Source organism: Anas platyrhynchos, chromosome 1 (assembly GCF_047663525.1).
Source record: "Anas platyrhynchos isolate ZD024472 breed Pekin duck chromosome 1, IASCAAS_PekinDuck_T2T, whole genome shotgun sequence".
Lineage (NCBI taxonomy): Eukaryota > Metazoa > Chordata > Aves > Anseriformes > Anatidae > Anas > Anas platyrhynchos.
The window spans coordinates 37,266,540-37,285,579 of NC_092587.1; the positions used below are offsets into that span (position 1 = coordinate 37,266,540).

At 40.1% G+C, this 19,040-nt stretch overlaps 1 protein-coding gene across 4 annotated transcripts in view; it reads right to left on the reverse strand.

Moving 5' to 3' along the window:
* Positions 1–2,984: 2,984 nt before the first annotated feature.
* The window catches only part of MDM1 (Mdm1 nuclear protein), a 38,168-nt gene continuing 22,112 nt past the window's right edge, over positions 2,985–19,040 (reverse strand). For 3 of the 4 annotated variants that reach the window (XM_072034687.1, XM_027456034.3, XM_027456031.3), the window contains exons 7-15: positions 18,725–18,824; positions 14,516–14,554; positions 13,959–14,134; positions 10,183–10,461; positions 8,370–8,515; positions 8,112–8,242; positions 7,447–7,705; positions 6,516–6,584; positions 2,985–4,265 (exon numbers count right to left, since the gene is read on the reverse strand). In XM_072034687.1, the coding sequence (XP_071890788.1) occupies positions 4,156–4,265; positions 6,516–6,584; positions 7,447–7,705; positions 8,112–8,242; positions 8,370–8,515; positions 10,183–10,461; positions 13,959–14,134; positions 14,516–14,554; positions 18,725–18,824 (1,309 nt within the window). In that variant the 3' untranslated portion in view covers positions 2,985–4,155. The remainder of the gene's footprint in view (positions 4,266–6,515; positions 6,585–7,446; positions 7,706–8,111; positions 8,243–8,369; positions 8,516–10,182; positions 10,462–13,958; positions 14,135–14,515; positions 14,555–18,724; positions 18,825–19,040) is intronic. The other variant, XM_027456042.3, reaches the window with a different exon arrangement.

Here is a 19,040-nt window from a genome sequence, read left to right on the forward strand (position 1 = left end):
GGTAATGGAACTATTTTGTTACAGGCTCTGCTGTAAATCAGTCAACTAGTGCATAGCAGAACTTCCACTTGCATCAGATGGTAACCGGGCTCTTTGCAGACGAAATTTACCACCCGGTGACAACTGCTCTGCCACCACAGCACCAGCTGCCAGCCCAGCCTTGCAGGAACAGGCAGCTGTAATGAAGCAGCATGGCATTATGCAAATAAAAGCACGCGAAGTTTTTCAAAGAAACTGTGCTTCCTGCCCCTCTTCAAATAATACAAAATTGCTGGGCGACTATTACAGATAGCAGAGGAAGAAAAATGAATTTCCCAGTGCTGTCAGCAATGATGCCGAGAATCAGATGAAGGAAACATCTTGGTAACATGAAGAATTGGAGTGAAGGATAGATGTGGTGACTGGTAACTTCCCGTCCCTTCACCCTTCTGTAACACAGACTGGTTTCAGCCTGTGACCCTTAGGTCCAGGGCAAATTCAGACTACCTGTAAGACATCAGTGAAAGCACATCTGTTTTCAGGAGGCTGTTAATCACTACACAGGGATCCACATGAGCAACACATGGGTCTATTAATCAAAAAAGGCTGAGAATCCCTATGTAACAGCACACCCACAGTGACTTAGGCATCACTGGAAGAGCACTGGGCAGCCTTAGGACTTAATCCAGACATAAACATTCCTTCTTGTCTACCAATTACTTGTCATTAAATGTAATCTAGCACTGGTGGCTAAAGAAACTGACTGCTCACATTTGGAAGGTTAATGACATTCATATACTTCACACAGGCATTAAAATTTTAAAGTAATATCTAAATATTACTGCAAAATCACTGCATTTTAGCAGGACTTTTATTGGATGGAATTACCCGCAACCCGAAATTTTCTCAAAACCCTTTTCTCCATAGCTGTAAAGCCCTAACTGATCCTTCCCAAACTGTTCAGTCCAGGGTTTCAGGGATAAGCTCAGCATTTTAAGGCTGATGCACCATGAAAGGCACTGAAAGTTGAGACACTGGAAAGAAACAAAAGCCCGGTGACATAAAATGATGCCTAAATACTACCTTGCTGCTACTGTAAGCATGATGTAAATCCTCAAAACTCTCTTCATTCTCAGGGGGGTATCCAAACTTTCCTGGAGAAATTGCCTAAGCACTTATAAAGATGTTTCATCCCTCCCACTGAAGTCAAGCCACTGTGAGCAATTCAGCCAGGAGGAGGAGGACGCTAGAAGCAAGCACAGCTTGGGGAATAGTGAACACAGCTTTGCTCCAGTCCCTAGTCCAGCAACTTTTTATATGCAAAGCAGAGAAGATTCAGTAGAAGTGTGAGGTATGGGAAGGGCTTTTCCCCAGTGGCAGTGGTCTGTGAGGAGAGACTGACTGACAGGTGGTTGAGAGCTGTGAACCCACAGCAGTGAGATTCACCCAGTACTGGAAGATCTGCAATTCAACCAACTATTGTGCTGGTTTTGTAAATCTTGTCCTTGACAAACTCCCAAAGCTGTTTCTTCCTTACAGATGCATCTCCTACTGGCACCTGACTTCCTCCTTGTTTAACTTTTTTGTCTCCCCACTTCAAGGTTTTTAAGATTTCCTTGACTGAAAACAATACACAGTCACTGTACAGCACGCATTTGTGATTATTAATAAAGGGTGCACTTTTGAACTTTTTCCATGTTCAGATTACTGGAAAACACAACAGGAAACATGTTTGAAAGCTGGACTGAGTCAGAAAAACAAAATTAAAAAAAAAAATCTTGAAGAACTAGATAAACAACAATAGCAGAAAGCAGGCCCAAAAAATTGTGTCTGCCTCAAAGACTGCAGAAGAACATCCTTCAGAAGCTTTGCACTTATGCTAGTGCAAAAAGGGTATTTTATCTACATTTCACCTATTTCTGTCCCAAAGTAACTTCAATTAGAACATTTCAGACAAAAGCTAAGGTGTTCACATGGGAAATATCACGATGAAGTATGGCATGCCAGGGGTTTCCATTTTCATCTCTAAACTGGTCTGTACCCTTGTGCAACAAAATCATCTCCCTCCTCTACCACTTCTGTTGTCTCCCTGCCAGAAAACACCAGACTCACAGTGCAGTACTTGAAGAAAAACTGATATATATGTTATTAAAACATTTTTTTTATTTTTTTTTTTACTTCCAGGCCTTAAAATCAGGCCTGCACAAAAACTGATTGAGCTGCCAGATAACCAGAAATCCCAGGCAACTCTAGAAAAGTAAAAAATAAGTTTTTTAAGAAGAGGACACAGCTCATAAAACTCGTGTTGGTTTACCATAGGGAAGTATTGGAAGATGAGAGCTCTTGGCTATGACAAGCATTAAACAATATGAAGAACATGGACAGAAGACAACCAAATTAACCCTGCCACAACATATCGCAGCAATGTTTCCATCTTAACAAAAAGATTTCCAGCTTTAGCCATTAAGTCTCCCACTGTAAAACTATTATTTTACAGGAAAGCTGTCAGTTTTCATAAAATATGTTTCACACAAAAATAGGGAATCTTCTTCATTAGAAACTTTCTGACCAATTACAACTTCAGTATTAGGTGTATCCCAAAGAATAAGTCCAGAAGTCTTTGAGACAAAATAAAATGCCTTGATTTGTTTCAAACTCTGCTGGTAGGAAGTTACTGCAATGCAGAAATTCTGGAAGTGGACACTGGTTTCCATCATGATCAGTGCTGGATACCGTTCATTTTGTGTATCAACACCTCATTTGTTGGTGACTATCCTCTTGGGCACTGCAGCCTTTCAGCTTGCGTAGCACCCATCTGCTCAGGACTCCAAATATCAACATATGCGCATAGCTTTACTAAGTTATTCTTTCTAAATACTTGTTCTGAGGTCTTGTCTTTCAAAAGTCCATCGATGTTCCAGCTGAACAGCTGTTCTAATAAACAAAGAAGTGTCAACATAATAGACTCTACCAGTTTATCTGGCATAATTTGAATAGAAACAAAGCCAACTTGACCTTTTTTATTTTAAGTATTACACAGACGTAATTGCGTACAAAATCAGAATGCATACAAATGTGTACAAAATTCAAACTGTTCTAGTACAAAATTTCCAAATTAAATATTATTAAAACTTGAAGCCGCGTGAGAAGAAACAAACCACTGTAAGAGTTGGCTGCTAGCCATCTACTTCTTCTATTTCATGTTAATTTGTTTGCATCAGTTGCAAAGAGAAATCAGGCTGTCAGCATAAATCACGAATATTTTTTGCTGTGACAACCGTAACAGTAGTCAAGTCTCCCATAAACAGGCAACTAGAAAGAGGTAATTAAAATGTCAAAGTCAAGAAAACATTCTTCTTTTATTCTAAGATATCAACTACCCCAAAGTACCTGAGGTTGAAGAGGGGCTGGGAAAGACCATTGTTTAAAGTGGCTAAGGTTGCTTTTTCTAGGTAAGTTGACATTAACATTAAATATGGGTCTTGCCCACAAAACATTTTGCTACATCTGACAAGCTGCAGAACTGTACACATTGATCTTTAACAGTCATCCTGGCCAAAAAACTGTGGGCAATCAACAAACCCTGAAGCTTAATGCCCTTTTCTGAAACTCTTGTATGTTCCGTCTTAGCTTCCCTAAGAAGTAATAAGAGCTTTTTGGTAACAGGCTAAAAGTATTAAGTAGCAAAAGCAACAAGTTTTGCGATAGTGCTGTGTTGCACTCACACTTCATACAGTAACAGAATCAAATACACCACAGTTGCCTTTAAAATACCTGGTTAAAATCAAGCAACTGAGACGTTTGGTGAATGATATTGCTCCCCCTGAATACTGTCCCACATCATACTGCCAGACTGCAGCAGAATACCCTGAAAAGTAACACACAGGTTACTGGGTATAGTAATTGTCTGGTTTTCAAGAGGTGCTATTAAAAACAAAACAAAGAACAAAAAAAACATGGCTATGTAACATAATTCTCAAATATGAAGGACCTATATTTTCAACACTGGTTTAAATGTCAAAATTTTAAATTGGGATGGCAAGTCCTAAAGTTGAGCCATAGTAGTGACAAGTGAAAGGATGCTACATGGCACCTACAATCATCATTTTTAAAAATTTACACTATAACCTATAAAAATAAATATTTTTACAGTTTCTATAAAACAGGTGGGAGAGCCTATGTCTTGCCCCAGAAGTCCTCCTTCCTCTTCTGAGCTCGTTCCAGTATCTGAGATGCAAGTGAGCTAGATGCTGCCGAGCGAGCAGAAATCTGAGACAGCCTGTCATCTGTTGGGGAAAGCAACAAGGGAAAAAATAAACACAAAGATTAAATACGCACTTAAAACACAGTCACATTCATGGCAGACTTGGGAAGTACAGGTATTTTTATACCCTCTATAACGGTAGGTAATAAAATAGTATCACAATATACTTTGATTCTATTACTTGGTAACTTACACACAGGAGAAGAATTTCACTAGAAAGCTACTATGAGATCATGTAAAGCTTAAGAGAGCTACATGCCCAGCACCTAAACTCAAGAATGAGATCCCCACTGTCACCTGGGGAATTTTGAAAGTACTGCCCGATTCTCCAAGTCGTCTTTACATTTACTCTCCTGTCAGGGACCTCAGAAATTGCTCCTCTGTAGAGACTAGACTCCAACAAAAACATTCATGAAAGCAAACCACTTCAAGCAAACAGGACAACCTTTGAATGCCACAACTAAAATATCACAACCTATGCTGCCAAAAGAGCTCTTTTGTGCCACAAGCAGTTAGCGTGCCACAAGCTGTTAAAAGAAATGTATCTTCTGAACAAAACAGGAAGTTTAACACAACAGCAACAAGCATGCTTTATAAATGTACTTCTGAAAAGTCTTCTTTTTGAATACAGGATCCACTTCACACCCAACAGAACTTTGAAAATTAAACAGCCTGGATGCTGCTTCTCTAGTGAAGCACAACGTTTTACTTCTGCAACATCATTATTAACACATTGCTACAGCCCTGTCAAGATGCTTTCTATGAAAAATTACACCCATTCTTCTGCAATGGATTAAAAATACGTATATATGTCACTGCTTTCCAGGCCCCCTACCACCAAAACAACAAAGATTCTGCATCTACGTTCTACACAACCTGTACTTTGTCAGTGTTTCAATCAACTATTCAGCAGCATTTCTACATCCCTGAAATGCAGTGATCCAAACAGCTCACAACAGACTCACACGCTGCGCATAACAACTGTATTCCCATGTATGAGAAAGCTGCTAACTACACTTGTGTAATCAGACGTGTCCTTGGAGTAAGTCCCAGTTTTGTATGCAAATGAACAACTATGGACTAACGAAATATCTGTGAGCTGACACATTGCACCTGTTTCTGAAAGCTCATACACCATCATTCAGCTCATAGTAAAAAGAAAGAAAAAGAAACAGCAATTACTGCACTTCATCTGAGAGCTGCAAGCTTGTGGGAAGCTGCAGAGTACTATAGGATTTTGCATGGTTTACGTAGATACACAGATGCTTGGCTGAGCCATCTGCACAGCCCACACATTTTCCAGCCAACTGCAATGAGTGAAATAGAGAATCAGTCTGAACCTTGGTTAAAACCAAGGAGCCAAGAAGCATAAGGGGTACCAGAAAGGGCTTTGGTTATTCTGGGGTATATCTATAAATAAACCGCTGTCAGATACAACCTCACGCTGCCCATACTCTAATCTGAACCAAACACAAGGGATTGCAAGTTGCACAGCACCACACCAAGGTCAACCCTATACGTCAAGCTAAGAAATGATGTGTATCAGCCCAAACCTAATGAGGCTACAGTGCCTTTGGTTGACTCACACGACCAGAAGAGTTTTTTTTTGTGGCTGCCCACAAAAGGGCCAAGAAGACACACTGGTGGCCCATGCACGCACTGGCTGCTCCCCCCGAGTAAATTTACAGTAAATGGAAGAAAAAGCCAAAACAGAAATCAGAATAACAGGATGCCTCTGCTCCCTAACACACGTAGCAGAGGAGCAGGTTTGAAAATTAAAGTCAGAGGAAACATTTTGTGCTACGTATCTGGTGGTGAACACTCAAGCAAAATCTTTATCTGAAGATACGTGGTACCTTCTAAGTTGCATCCATAATTACTGAAGCTGCAACCTGAGCTGTGATCATTTTGCAGTTTGCTTCTGTTGCTACCAACACAAAGGCTTAAAAAAATTTGTGGGGAGGAAATGATTTTAGGTATGGAGTTGAGTAAGCTGTATTAAACATATTGAACCACAATGGGCTGGTTAATTTTCAGCTGCATTTAATGGTTTATTTATTCTGGAATATTCCTTCATATTCCTACTTCACATTACCGGGGTGAACGTTTTTAATCTCTTTTGATAAAACAAATAGTGGTGTAGTTATTCATGCAAACACATAAACCAGTATTAGTTACTGTATTCAGAGACCTCCCAAGTGACTGCAAAAATAAAAAATTAATATAGATAACACACATATGATATACAGGAATATTTTGTGATGAGAAATACCTTCATCATTATAGTTTCTTTCCTGAAGGGGTAACTGGAAAGATCTCAGTTTTGGATTCCCAATGTTTCCTAAGAGAAAAAAGTCAAAGCACATTTTGGAATCATTTCAAAAGAGACAAAGCATAATATTTAATTGTACAACACTTTAAAATGTTGCATTATTTCCATCAACACCAGTCTTTCAAACTAAACATGCCAAGAACTCCATGAGACTCCTTTACCCTAAGCTGATGCTGAGCTAGAACACAGCACCAATTCTACATAACTTAATACATAAACTTTATTTTGACTAAGGGGTGAAGGATTCCTCATTATCAGATTTATGCCCTCAGTGCCCTCAACAGTTGTCAAAAATCTCTTGAAATGCTCCAGCACAAATTTCTCCTCAAAGAAAAATTTTCACAGGGAATTAAAACAAAAAACAAAACAAACAAACAAAAAACCAATTTCAGTGTTTTTTCTCAATATCCAATAAATCTTTTATGTTTTTTCATTATTTTATTATTATTATTATTTGTTTGTTTCCATGTTCTGCAAAACTATTTAAGGAGCTTATTTCTCAGAAATCCACAACTACTGCAAAATACCATGTTTTAGAGGTCCAGTTACACATCACTCCACATATACATACCAGTTGTGGCCTAAAGATTAAACATAACAACTGTTCATGCTAAACCAAATTATTCTCATAATGAGTAAGTACTTATTGAAATTAACATAGAAAAATTAGACAACGGACCACTAGAACACAATGATGTTGGTGGAATCTGAAACCAAGGTAGGCAGCTGTGCACACCCTCTCAGCAAGACACAGTAGAAAAGCTTCCATTTACAAACACCACATTCTTTATGGCCATTAAGGCCAGAATACTGCAAGGTAACCATTTCCATCCCCTGACACTAACACGGCCAGTTAATAAGCAAAACCCACCATTATGCTGGAATTCAGGATCCTTGAGAGTTCCCTGAATACGGGGAGAGGGACTCCAACAAGACACAGGGCAGCTTCTGGCTGACTTCAGCAGAGGAGGTACAGAGGAATGCTCTTCATGTGCTGAGTTATGAGAAACTTGCTTATCAGAAACACTGTTAGGAGGCCACTGATCCTGCCTAAGCGGCAGAGGATCGAGAGTTCCCAGCCCAGCAGGTGGAGAGGTAAGGAGTGAAACAGCTTTCATTTCCACATCAGGCTAAAACAGAAGATGGAGGGTGGGGAGGGAGAAAAGCAACAACAAAAAAAAGTAGCTCATACATACTGTTTTAAGTATACTCACACCAGCCTTCAAGTACAGACCCTCATGCATACAACAAATGTTTTTAATAGGAAAAAAATCAAGGGCTTCTTATGGAAACTTGTGTTTTTGTTTTAAAAAACATACATTTAGCAGAAAAAGCCAAAAAGGAGCTCATCTAATCTCTCTCTTTTACTTGATAAAAAAATACATATTTATTCAGATATCATCCCTTTTAGTCACAGATGCTGATAACTTTAGGATAAAATATCACACAAGAAAAAGAATTATCGAGTAAAGTACTCAAATTACTTTAAAAGCATTTTGCTGAAATGCAAAATGCTAAGTTCCCTTCCTTACTCACCCGGAAGGACCTTCTTTTTGTAGCTTCTCTTATACTTTGCTTAGCTGAAGAAAGGTCTGTTCCTAAACCTCGCACTCTCGGCTGTGAAGATGAAGACCTGAGTTTAGGAGGAGACACTAGAACTGCACCTCCTATTGTAGTGGAGAAAATGAAAAATAAATTATTACCATAAAAAAAAAAAACTTACTGAATTCATACATGTCTTTTTTTTTTTCTTTAGTTCTTGAAATACATTTTTGCATTTAAAAGTCTTTTTACCAACAGCAGGGGTAGTGAGATCGTGATGAGTCCTCTGTGCTCTACCAAGTGCTCTCAGCTTTGGAGTAGGAAGTCTGCCGCCTGGCTCTGAGGATACAGAAGAAGAATCTGACACAGCTGCAGAATTCAGCAGTAAGGCATTCTCACTGCAAAAATGAGAAATGATTACAAGGTTAGCTAAGGACTCAGGCATCTTGCATTCAAACTTTTGATTTCTAACACATCCCTACAATGAAGGTAAGTCAGCGAGGGCCATAAAATACCAACAGCCGGTAGCTACAACACCTGTTTGCAACAGCAAATCCTGAACTCCAGCCCCTAAGTCTCGGTTTCTGTAATTTTTTTTTTGGTAACGTAACTGGATAAAATACATAAACAGTTTGAAGCTACAAATTCAGACTCCCTCTGTCCCAATAAACCTTGAATGCTTTGCAGCACAGTAGCACAGACTCAACCTGAGGGCTGGAACCTCGCCCAGCGTAACTTTGAACCTGACGTTGCCAATAGTCACCTCGGAGGTGGGAATGTGGGTTTGTCTCTTTTCAGTCAATGTGGTGGAACCGAAACCAAGTATCCCACATTTATGCAACCACTCCAGCCCCCAGGTAATTATATAAATCAGCACTACCACTTCTGTCTTCTTCCTCCAGATGCATCGCAAAATAGGGTGGCAGCATGCCCACACTGTGTGAGGAACCTGATCCTACCAGTGCATGCTAGACACGCTCTGAGGACCTCTAGGCAAGGAGTGCCTCGTTTCTAGCTCTCAAGCAGGCTTGGATAGCATGCAGATGTTAAGCTGCATGGCCACACCTAGAGCAGATCTCAGCGCGCACAACCACATTTCAAGATGACAGAGAATCTTCAATGTCAATCCAAGAAACATCAATGAACTGCATCATCTCTACAATCTTAGAAACTTAAAGTTTTCAGGTGACAGTTTTGAATGTTGAGGCCTGTGTTTCATTTCTATCTGGGTCTAGCATCTCAACCTTTCCTTGCCTGGTTTTGCATACAGGATATAATCCCCAAAGGAGATCATTCCATTTCCTTACCTTATATTTGTGGGGTGACACACAAGAGGAAATACAAAATGCTTAGGTAGTACGGTAACAAGGGCCAGAGTTATTCAGCTTTAAATATATACCAAACTAAAATACTGTTCTACCAAAAATGTCTGCAAAAGTTGCACAGTAAAAGGACAGAGACTTCTGTAAGTAGATTTAACATGGATCTTTCAACTGCCAAACACAGTACTATGCACTGTACAATTCACATGGTTCTGAATATCCCCACACTTTTTTCCCACCTGGGCTCAGTAACATAATCACTAGTGATTACTGGATGCTAGTAATTTTTTTTTCTCCCAAGTACTCTACCTTTTTCCATGAGTTTTATTCAGAAAACAGGCACTTAACAAGATTAGCATGGATTCTGTCTTTTGAATCTTATCAATCCTATACTATCAACCTGAAGCAAATTGTGAGCTTTAATTTTCACTATACTTTGCTGCTGTGCAATGAACAGCCTGTTCTGATAGGCCTATACCACAAATTTTAAAGTTTTTGGAAAAATGCATTACAGTTTGTCATGCTTCTATTGATATTACAGCTTCAGCCTGACAAGCTAGAAAGCCAGTATTCTTCTATCAACCAGCTCAATGTCTTGAAATTTCTTACTCCTTGTTGTACAATTAAAAAACAAAAGTAGACACACTAAATTATACTCTTATAAGAACAAAAACTAGTTAACATACAATTTCTGAGATGTTAGAGAAAAAAATTAAATATATGACAAACATGTTCAGTTTTACCCTTCAACTTTGTTATCTTCATTGGTTTCCTTATTGTTTTCTTCTAAATTCTGCACCACAACTGCAGCTTTTTCATTTTCTTTTTCTTCCTCTTCTGTTGATTGCTGATTCTCCTTTTCCTCAGTAGCTTCTTGCTCACCCCAAACTAAACGCCTTTTCACTGGAACAGTTGAAGCATTTGACATGTCTTTTTTCTCAGGGCCATTCTCGTGTGACTCTTCTCTGGCGTTAGGCTCCTGCAGCATTTTTGGCCTTGGTGCAGTCTCTTTTTCAGCAACACTAGGCAACAAAGAAAGCAGCATCTCTTACCAGCAATTTGCATGAAATACATCACAGAATCACACAGAATCACAGAATCACAGAATTTCTAGGTTGGAAGAGACCTCAAGATCAGTCAAGCAAGTCCCCAAGATAGTCAGCAAGGTCCCCTGGGAAGCTGCTCTTGAAGGCCTTGATGTCCACCAGTGCTGGTCACTCTTTAAGCGATGCCTCCTAGAAGCACAAGATCAGGCAATTCCTAAATATCGCAAGTCAGGCAGGCGGGGCAGGAGGCCGTCGTGGCTGACCAGGAACATTCTTATGGAGATTAGGCGGAAACAGAGAGTGTTTCGCTACTGGAAGGAGGGCCAGGTGACATGGAAAGAATACAGGGATGCTGCTCGTGTCTGTAGGAAGAAAATTCGTGTGGCTAAAGCACACCTAGAGTTGAAGCTGGCTGTGTCTGTGAAAGAAAATAAAAAGGGTTTTTTTAGATATGTGAATGGAAAAAGAAGAACTAAAGAATACATAGGGCCGCTCCTTGACAGGGAAGGTCTTCTCACAGACGATGACATAGGCAAAGCAGAGACGCTTAACGCCTTCTTTGCCTCTGTCTTCAATGCCGATGATGGGCTTCGGGACCCAGGGTGCCCCGAGCTGGAGGACCGGGACGGTGGGGATGACAAACTCCCAACCGACCCTGAACGTGTGCGGGATCTGCTACTCCACCTGGATCCCTACAAGTCCATGGGTCCGGATGGGATTCATCCCCGGGTGCTGAAGGAGCTGGCGGACGTCATCGCGGAACCTCTCTCAATTATTTTTCAACGATCCTGGGAGTCTGGAGAGGTCCCGGTAGACTGGAAGCTGGCAAATGTTGTGCCGATTTTCAAGAAGGGTCAGAAAGAAGACCCTAGCAATTACAGGCCTGTCAGTCTCACGTCAGTGCCTGGTAAAATCATGGAGAAGATGGTTCTCGAACGTATTGAGGCGCACCTGGGGGACAAAGCAGTCATTGGTCCCAGCCAGCATGGGTTTGTGAAGGGTAGGTCCTGCCTAACTAACCTGATTTCCTTTTATGATAAGATCACCCGTATGGTAGACCAAGGGAAACCAGCTGATGTGATTTTTTTGGACTTCAGCAAGGCTTTTGACACGGTTTCCCATAGGATCCTACTGGACAAAATGTCCAGCATACAGCTAAATAAAAACATCATACGATGGGTGAGCAATTGGCTAACGGGCAGGGCCCAAAGGGTTATGGTGAATGGGGCTGCGTCAGGCTGGCGGGCGGTCACCAGTGGGGTCCCTCAAGGCTCCATTTTAGGGCCGGTACTTTTCAATATTTTTATAAACGATCTGGATGTAGGAATAGAAGGCATTTTGAGCAAGTTTGCTGATGACACCAAACTTGGAGGAGTTGTGGACTCGAATGAGGGTGGAAAGGCCTTGCAGAGGGATCTGGATAGGTTGGAGAGCTGGGCGATCGCCAACCACATGAAGTTCAATAAGAGCAAGTGCCGGGTCCTGCACCTGGGACGGGGAAACCCTGGCTGCACGTACAGACTGGGCGATGAGACGCTGGAGAGCAGCCTAGAAGAGAGGGATCTGGGGGTCGTGGTAGACAACAAGTTGAATATGAGCCAGCAGTGTGCCCTGGCAGCCAGGAGGGCCAACCGTGTCCTGGGGTGCATCAAGCACGGCATCGCTAGTAGGTCGAGGGAGGTGATTGTCCCGCTCTACTCTGCGCTGGTGCGGCCTCACCTCGAGTACTGTGTGCAGTTCTGGGCACCACAGTATAAAAAGGACATGACACTGTTGGAGAGTGTCCAGAGGAGGGCTACGAAGATGGTGAAAGGCCTGGAGGGGAAGACGTACGAGGAACGGCTGAGGGCACTGGGCCTGTTCAGCCTGGAGAAGAGGAGGCTGAGGGGAGACCTCATCGCAGTCTACAACTTCCTCGTAAGGGGGTGTCGAGAGGCAGGAGACCTTTTCTCCATTAACACCAGCGACAGGACCCGCGGGAACGGGGTTAAGCTGAGGCAGGGGAAGTTTAGGCTGGACATCAGGAAAGGGTTCTTCACAGAGAGAGTGGTTGCACACTGGAACAGGCTCCCCAGGGAAGTGGTCACTGCACCGAGCCTGACTGAATTTAAGAAGAGATTGGACTGTGCACTTAGTCACATGGTCTGAACTTGGGTAGACCTGTGCGGTGTCAAGAGTTGGACTTGATGATCCTTAAGGGTCCCTTCCAACTTAGGATATTCTATGATTCTATCATCGAGTCCAACCTTACATGTGCCTATATAGAGCATATTCATTAGCTTCAGTCCTTCATCAAAAGTACAGCTCAGATATTAAGTGGTACAGTTAACATGATGTATGATTAAACTCCCATTGAAACTTTAACTGATGTTTAAGCACAACCCATTTTCAAACTAGGTTCTGTAAAAACTCTTCTTGAACTGCTATTTCCAGAAATGGACTGCAAAATTAGCTCTGTATTTTGAAATATAAAACAACAATTTGGATTATCGGAAGTGCTCAAAAAATAACTAATTCCGTGTGTAGGAACTGTCTGATGGCACAATTTTGAAAGCCAAGCAGTTTAGAAAACTACTTTCTTGGCACAACTTTTCAAAGTCTTAAACTCTCAGTTGCTCACAGAAATCAACGCAGTGCACAGAAATAAGATCAGTAAGAGGGTCTGTATCTCACAGAAAAAAAAAATAAGCTAACAAATCCCCCAAATTACCACCCCATATTTGACATCATTGTAATAAATACAGTTTTATGAGTCATCCCTCAGCCCTTACAACAGAGACAGTCATACAAATGCATGGATCTCCCCACACCACAGAAGCAGCAATCTAAGTGGAGCATACACAGAAGCATCCAAGATTTTGTTTTCAAACATCAGATCCCAGCAAAGACACAAATGACTTTTCTTCCCTCTTCATTTGAATATGTCTGTGCATTTCACTAAAACACTATTTCTGAATTTTCCTAGCAAATATTAAATATCTGCCAATTCTGATGGCACTCTAAGAAAGGAAAAAATGGATGCACACCATGCCAGATCCTAAATCTTCATCTCAGAAGTAAGCAGTGTCTAAGACTCAACCACTGGGTTACTAATTAATCCTGAAAAGAACATGGATGAATTCCAAGCAGGCAGAATACATTTCACATCATTCCAATGCAAAGAGGAATATTACTTCAGTATGACTCAGTGATAAATTCTCCCATACTTGATGAAATTAAGGTTGTCACACTAAATATACATTTGTGGATAACGATAACGGAGAAGCATTTCTCTTCTTTCAGAAGATTTGACCATGCTTCATTTTAAATCAGAGAACAAATCAACTGATACATCTGTGAAATGGTAAATGCCTACATCTGTTCCAGAGAATTTATAGTCAAACATCAAAGATCTTAAAGCTATGCTAAGCCAATATTCAGCATTTTGCTCTGTTTCAGAGCTGCAGAATAACATGCAGGAATGCCTGTCTTACCCAGCAAGATCTAGTGCTCTAATGTCATTGCTGATGCCTTCTTCTGAACTGGAACTTGAGGACACATCCCAGAGACTGTTATTATCAGACAGGATCTGGTTGAGATGGTATCGGGAGAAGTGTGTTCCCTCTATTCGCTGTCTGTAAGCCTTTGCTCTTGCTCGAAGTTCTCTCACCTGCACATCAAAGTTTCGTTAAGTTGCACATCTCTTTAAAGTTCCCTTATATATATTACTACAAAGTACTTGCATTTGCTAATGGCTGCTAAGGGAGAAAGGCAAGTTACTCATAACAGGGCCACCCAGAGCACAAATATTGCATGCTACAGTAAGTGCAAAAAAAAAAAAAAAAAAGGAAAGCAAAAATAACAAGTTTACATTTAGTAAGCATGTTCCAGCCATTAAGCCAAAGCAAAATTATCAATTACTTATTCAATGAGCACAAAAAGTTATGCAGCAGCTATGAGTAAGTTTAGTGTTGGATTCTATTTTTTTCATCAGGGTTTAGGCACAGCACAATGCTCCAAGCATTAACACAAGAACTTAGATGCAACCAACCTCCATATACCACATGGAATTTAGGGGGTTTTGAGATGCCTAAGAAGAGGAATACAGAATTATTTTTACATTTCTTAATTTCCTCTCAACACTGTATCACTGTTCTAACTTTATTACAGTCTAAGTAAGTAACTAAAGACTGAAAACCCGTCAATACAGCTCTATGCTGCCTCCCTGAGATTCAGTAACAAGTTGTAACACGAACACATCAACACTGGTATTTTGACAATTTTTGTCAAGATTAAGGAAATTAATTTAGATTTCTAAGCCTTAACACTCCAAAATTCAATCAGTACACATTAATTTCAGAGTATTTCTAGTCGACAGATCTGTATGCAAGTGTACTACTGAGTTAATAGTTTGTGAGCACTGCTCCTGTCTATTGCTACACTGATTTTATCTCAGCAAGGAGCTGATGACTACATGAGATCGCTTAGTGCTATTTTGTGTAAGTCATAATATCAAAATCATTCCCTCTAGGCTATCACTAACTGTAAGAATGAGACGCAAAACTTCTAAAACATCAGTTTTAGTTTCAAAAATAAGTGTTGCAAACCCTCTCTTTTGATGTTATGCTGATTTAGCACTGCCATTTTTATGGCTAAAAGTGTTGCAATACTCACCGCCTTGTGTCTTTCACACAAACACAATTTAAAGCACATGAATAAAAAGCAACAACAAAACTTTTATTTTTCAAATGATTAAAAGTAAGTTCTTGGTATGTTTGTATGTATCCTGTTATCCTGTCTCACTAAAAAATGGTTCAGAGGAAATAAGCACTTTGTCAAAGAGCAAAAAAGCAATACTGACACTACCCTTAGTACATTTTTACGTTACTATTATTATTGTTATTTATTTCACAATAGGCTTAACATAGTTCTTCCTGTAAGGAACAGGGATAAGTGGGCCAAATTCCACAAATCCCACTAAAAGCATACAGATGCAGCAGATAGAAATCCACTTAGCCTACACCAGCTAATACCCCACAAGTTGCCCCACTAAACTTCCAAAGAATAGCCCATTAAAAATATATGCTTGTCATTTTAAGAGGAGAGTTTAAAGTTTGAGGTGCAAGTGATTTACTGGATTATTCACTTTAAGAAGAATGAAAAATTAATTATGATAGCCACAACAGAAGGAATATAAACCCAGAGCCACAGGATGCTGCAGGGGGAGGAAGAATACTATGTCTCCAGTGAATTGTGAAGAAGTACAAAGGACAAGCGTCTCCTTCAGTGACTCAGCAGGCAGCATTATCTCAGCAGGACACAGGCCCCAGAGAGTCCTGCGGTGATTATGAATTGTCCGCATTAATTTTTCAAAAGCGTAATTCAAAGAGGTCTTTTCATTCTACCGCTCAAAAGAAAACCTTAAGGATATGTATTTTAGGTAGCAATCTAGCAGTAATCACTACAGGAAAGGTCAGACCAGGACTCTCTTACAATCTTTGCTGTTGGGCTCAGAATTTCAGGAAGTCCATTTTAGACCCAAAGCTGTCTACGCATGGTCTCAACTAAGGGGGAAACCCGACTGGAGCAGTCAGAGCTCATCATCTAATCACTTACACTAAAGAGAGATGTTCTGTAGGCACCCTCAGCAGGGGGGAGTCTCAAAGAGCAGCCAGAGGCAGCAGTTAGATACAGCTCTGCAGAGCAGTCGTGTCAGTGCATTATTAGCAGGGGAACAGGTAGGCAATCATTTACAAACCAAAAGGACTGTAGAGAAACTGGTAAGGAAATTGTGAACGGCCAAAATACCTTTGTTGCTTTACAAATGAAACTGCTTGATGCTTTTTCCAAGTTTTACATCCCTTTATTAATCTGCAGTAATGTATTTCTCGAATGGCTAAATTCTTTCTTAGGTCTCAACTGTGAATGAAGCATTTTATTCAGTTCTGTTAATTCAGACGTACTGGATTCTTATTCATTAGAACAAAAATATTAATGAACTCAGAAAAAAAATAAAGCCTAGCAAAAGATAAGGTCTATCAGTTGCTGTTGTGTTGGGTTTTTTTCTTATACTAACCGAGGTTTTAAGAATTAATTTAATTAATCTCGGTTTCCTTCCAACCTATCCAGAAGAGAAGACTGGAAAAATTTCAAGCTTTAAACTTGCACTACACCCACAAAAACTTAATTTTAAGAGTCATAATCCTGTAAGATTTATAAGGAAATACTAACAAGACACTAACAACTTAAAAAAAATATATACAGAAAATCACACTAACACATTTGCACAAGCTAAATAGTTTTTTGTCTATTAGACAAATTAGTTTGATACTCTCACAGGCATGTGATTCCAAGTCTAACAGAGGAGAAAGTCAGGGAATTCCAATTCTAAAAACCTCTTCTGTATGAAGTCATGCTAAGATCTAACATAGATATATTCAAAAACGTGTATGTCATATAAGCATATTTATAGTCAATAAAACATTTGTTATTATTGTCTTAAAATTGGCTCTTCTAGCTACCTGGCACAACTCCTTCACTTAGAAGGCCCTAAATATCCTAATAATTCTTTGTTGAATTCTTCAAGGAGTGACTTTTTATCAGATTTCCTCTGCAAGTCCCTCGTCAGCAATAAAACCTCCACACAAGAGTCAGACCCATCCAAACCACCTATCTACCACGTGGCAATTTCTTGTGCACTCCAATTAAACTCCAGAGGTATTTACTTCCAGCTTCTCCCAAACACATCCTAAAAAGGATCCTGCCTGGTAAAGCTGAACGCCCGCCCTCCACCTGCAGTCTCCTCATTCCTTCCCTTGATTGTACTGCAGAGACTCCTCTCAGCTGGCCGTGTAGCAAACAAAACACACTCCATGGCAATGCGTCCCTGTCCCTCTACTTGCCTGCTGGGCAGCCACTGTTGAAGCAGACGCTGCTCTGGACTGCCGCCTGCTGCAGTTTTGAATGCTTCTGACACAACATCCAGTCTCCAGACAAAAGCCTTAGATGCCAGACAAATGAGGTGATATTCCACAGAAACATTCTGTAGACTTACAGTCAGGCTGCAAGCAGTAGCTTAGATCATTCTACAGCCTTAGGAATGGTTAGTGTAAATCGAATACATACATCAGTATTTATCAAAAAGAAAATACTGCTCATTTTTAGTCCCCTAACCTCCTCACCAGACAGTTTTTGCAGAACGGATTATCTGATGATGGATACAATAATTTGAGTCATCACGAACTACAATATAATTTAAACTTTGAGACATATTTCTCATTCTTACCTATATTCAATATAAATTTATTTTTACCTAAGAAGAAGAATAGAATGGCATTTTAGATCCAGTAAGAAAACATAGAACTATTTGCTGAAGCTCAAAGCCCAATGCCCTCGAGCCAACCCCTCCAGTTCTGCCTTCCACAGCAGCTCAGTTTTGACTAAGGAGACAACCCTCATTTGCCAAGCACCTACCCTGTATTTAGCAGCACTCAGTGTCTCAGGAAGGCTCCCTCCATCACATGAGAGAAGCCTAGGCCACTTCAGTGAAATCTGACTGCTGAAGGTTTTGATGTACTTGGGTAATTCAGGGAACCTTACTCAAGAATCACTACCAAAATACTATGCTCCTGAAGCTGCTGAGTATTTTCAGAGTTCGCAAATGAGTTCCTATGGGGTATAACACTGATGGTGGTTGCTAAATAAACTACAAGAAAATACTTAGGTTTGCTAAAATTGAACAGAGAAATTCTGAATCTTACAGTGTATACTACTGAACGCAGCTGACTGCTTTGAATGGATTTATGTTGGCAGGCTAACAAACCGAGTCTGACTGTCAGACTGACCTAGGCTGGTACATGTGTTGGCCTTTTCCTGTTATTCCCTTGAAACTTCTACAATCTAATTCTACGTTTTAAAAACATGCTAAAACTGGGCTGAACATACAACAATACATTAACTGGTTGAAAAGATGCTGTTCTGGACAATTCTGATTGGTAAGGGAAACAAAGTTCCTCCCTTACTTTCCATGTCACATTAATTAATTTATTTTTAAAATCACACTGCATCTTACTTTTTCTTACTACATATTATACTGGCTTGTCAGACCTAAATCTTCTTTGTAGTCATCTTTGTTAGCACTGCAATCGCAAAACTGTATTTTATGAAGATCACAATTCAAAGTTTATTGCATATTAAAAATGATAATACAAAGCATACTCAGTTTCAAGTTTCAGATATATTTTTTTTAAATAATACTCACCTGATTGGGAACTTTACTCCTAATACGAGACCAAGCTCCATCTTTGTAGAAATACTGGGCTGGAGACAAAAATTTTGACCTATATTCAGTGTTCATCTTCCTAAAATATCAACAATGAGGATGGGGGAAAACAAAACAAAACAAAAAAAAAAAAAAAAAAAAAACAGAAAGAATAAAGCTTGATACCCAGGAGACTCTTTAAGAACATTTTTAAATTTATATTACCAATAAAAAGTATTCTTGCACTTAAATTCCAGGACTAAGATATGAAGGTGCATTTAAGTAAAATTGCCTGGTCTGGCACTAAGGCGCCCAA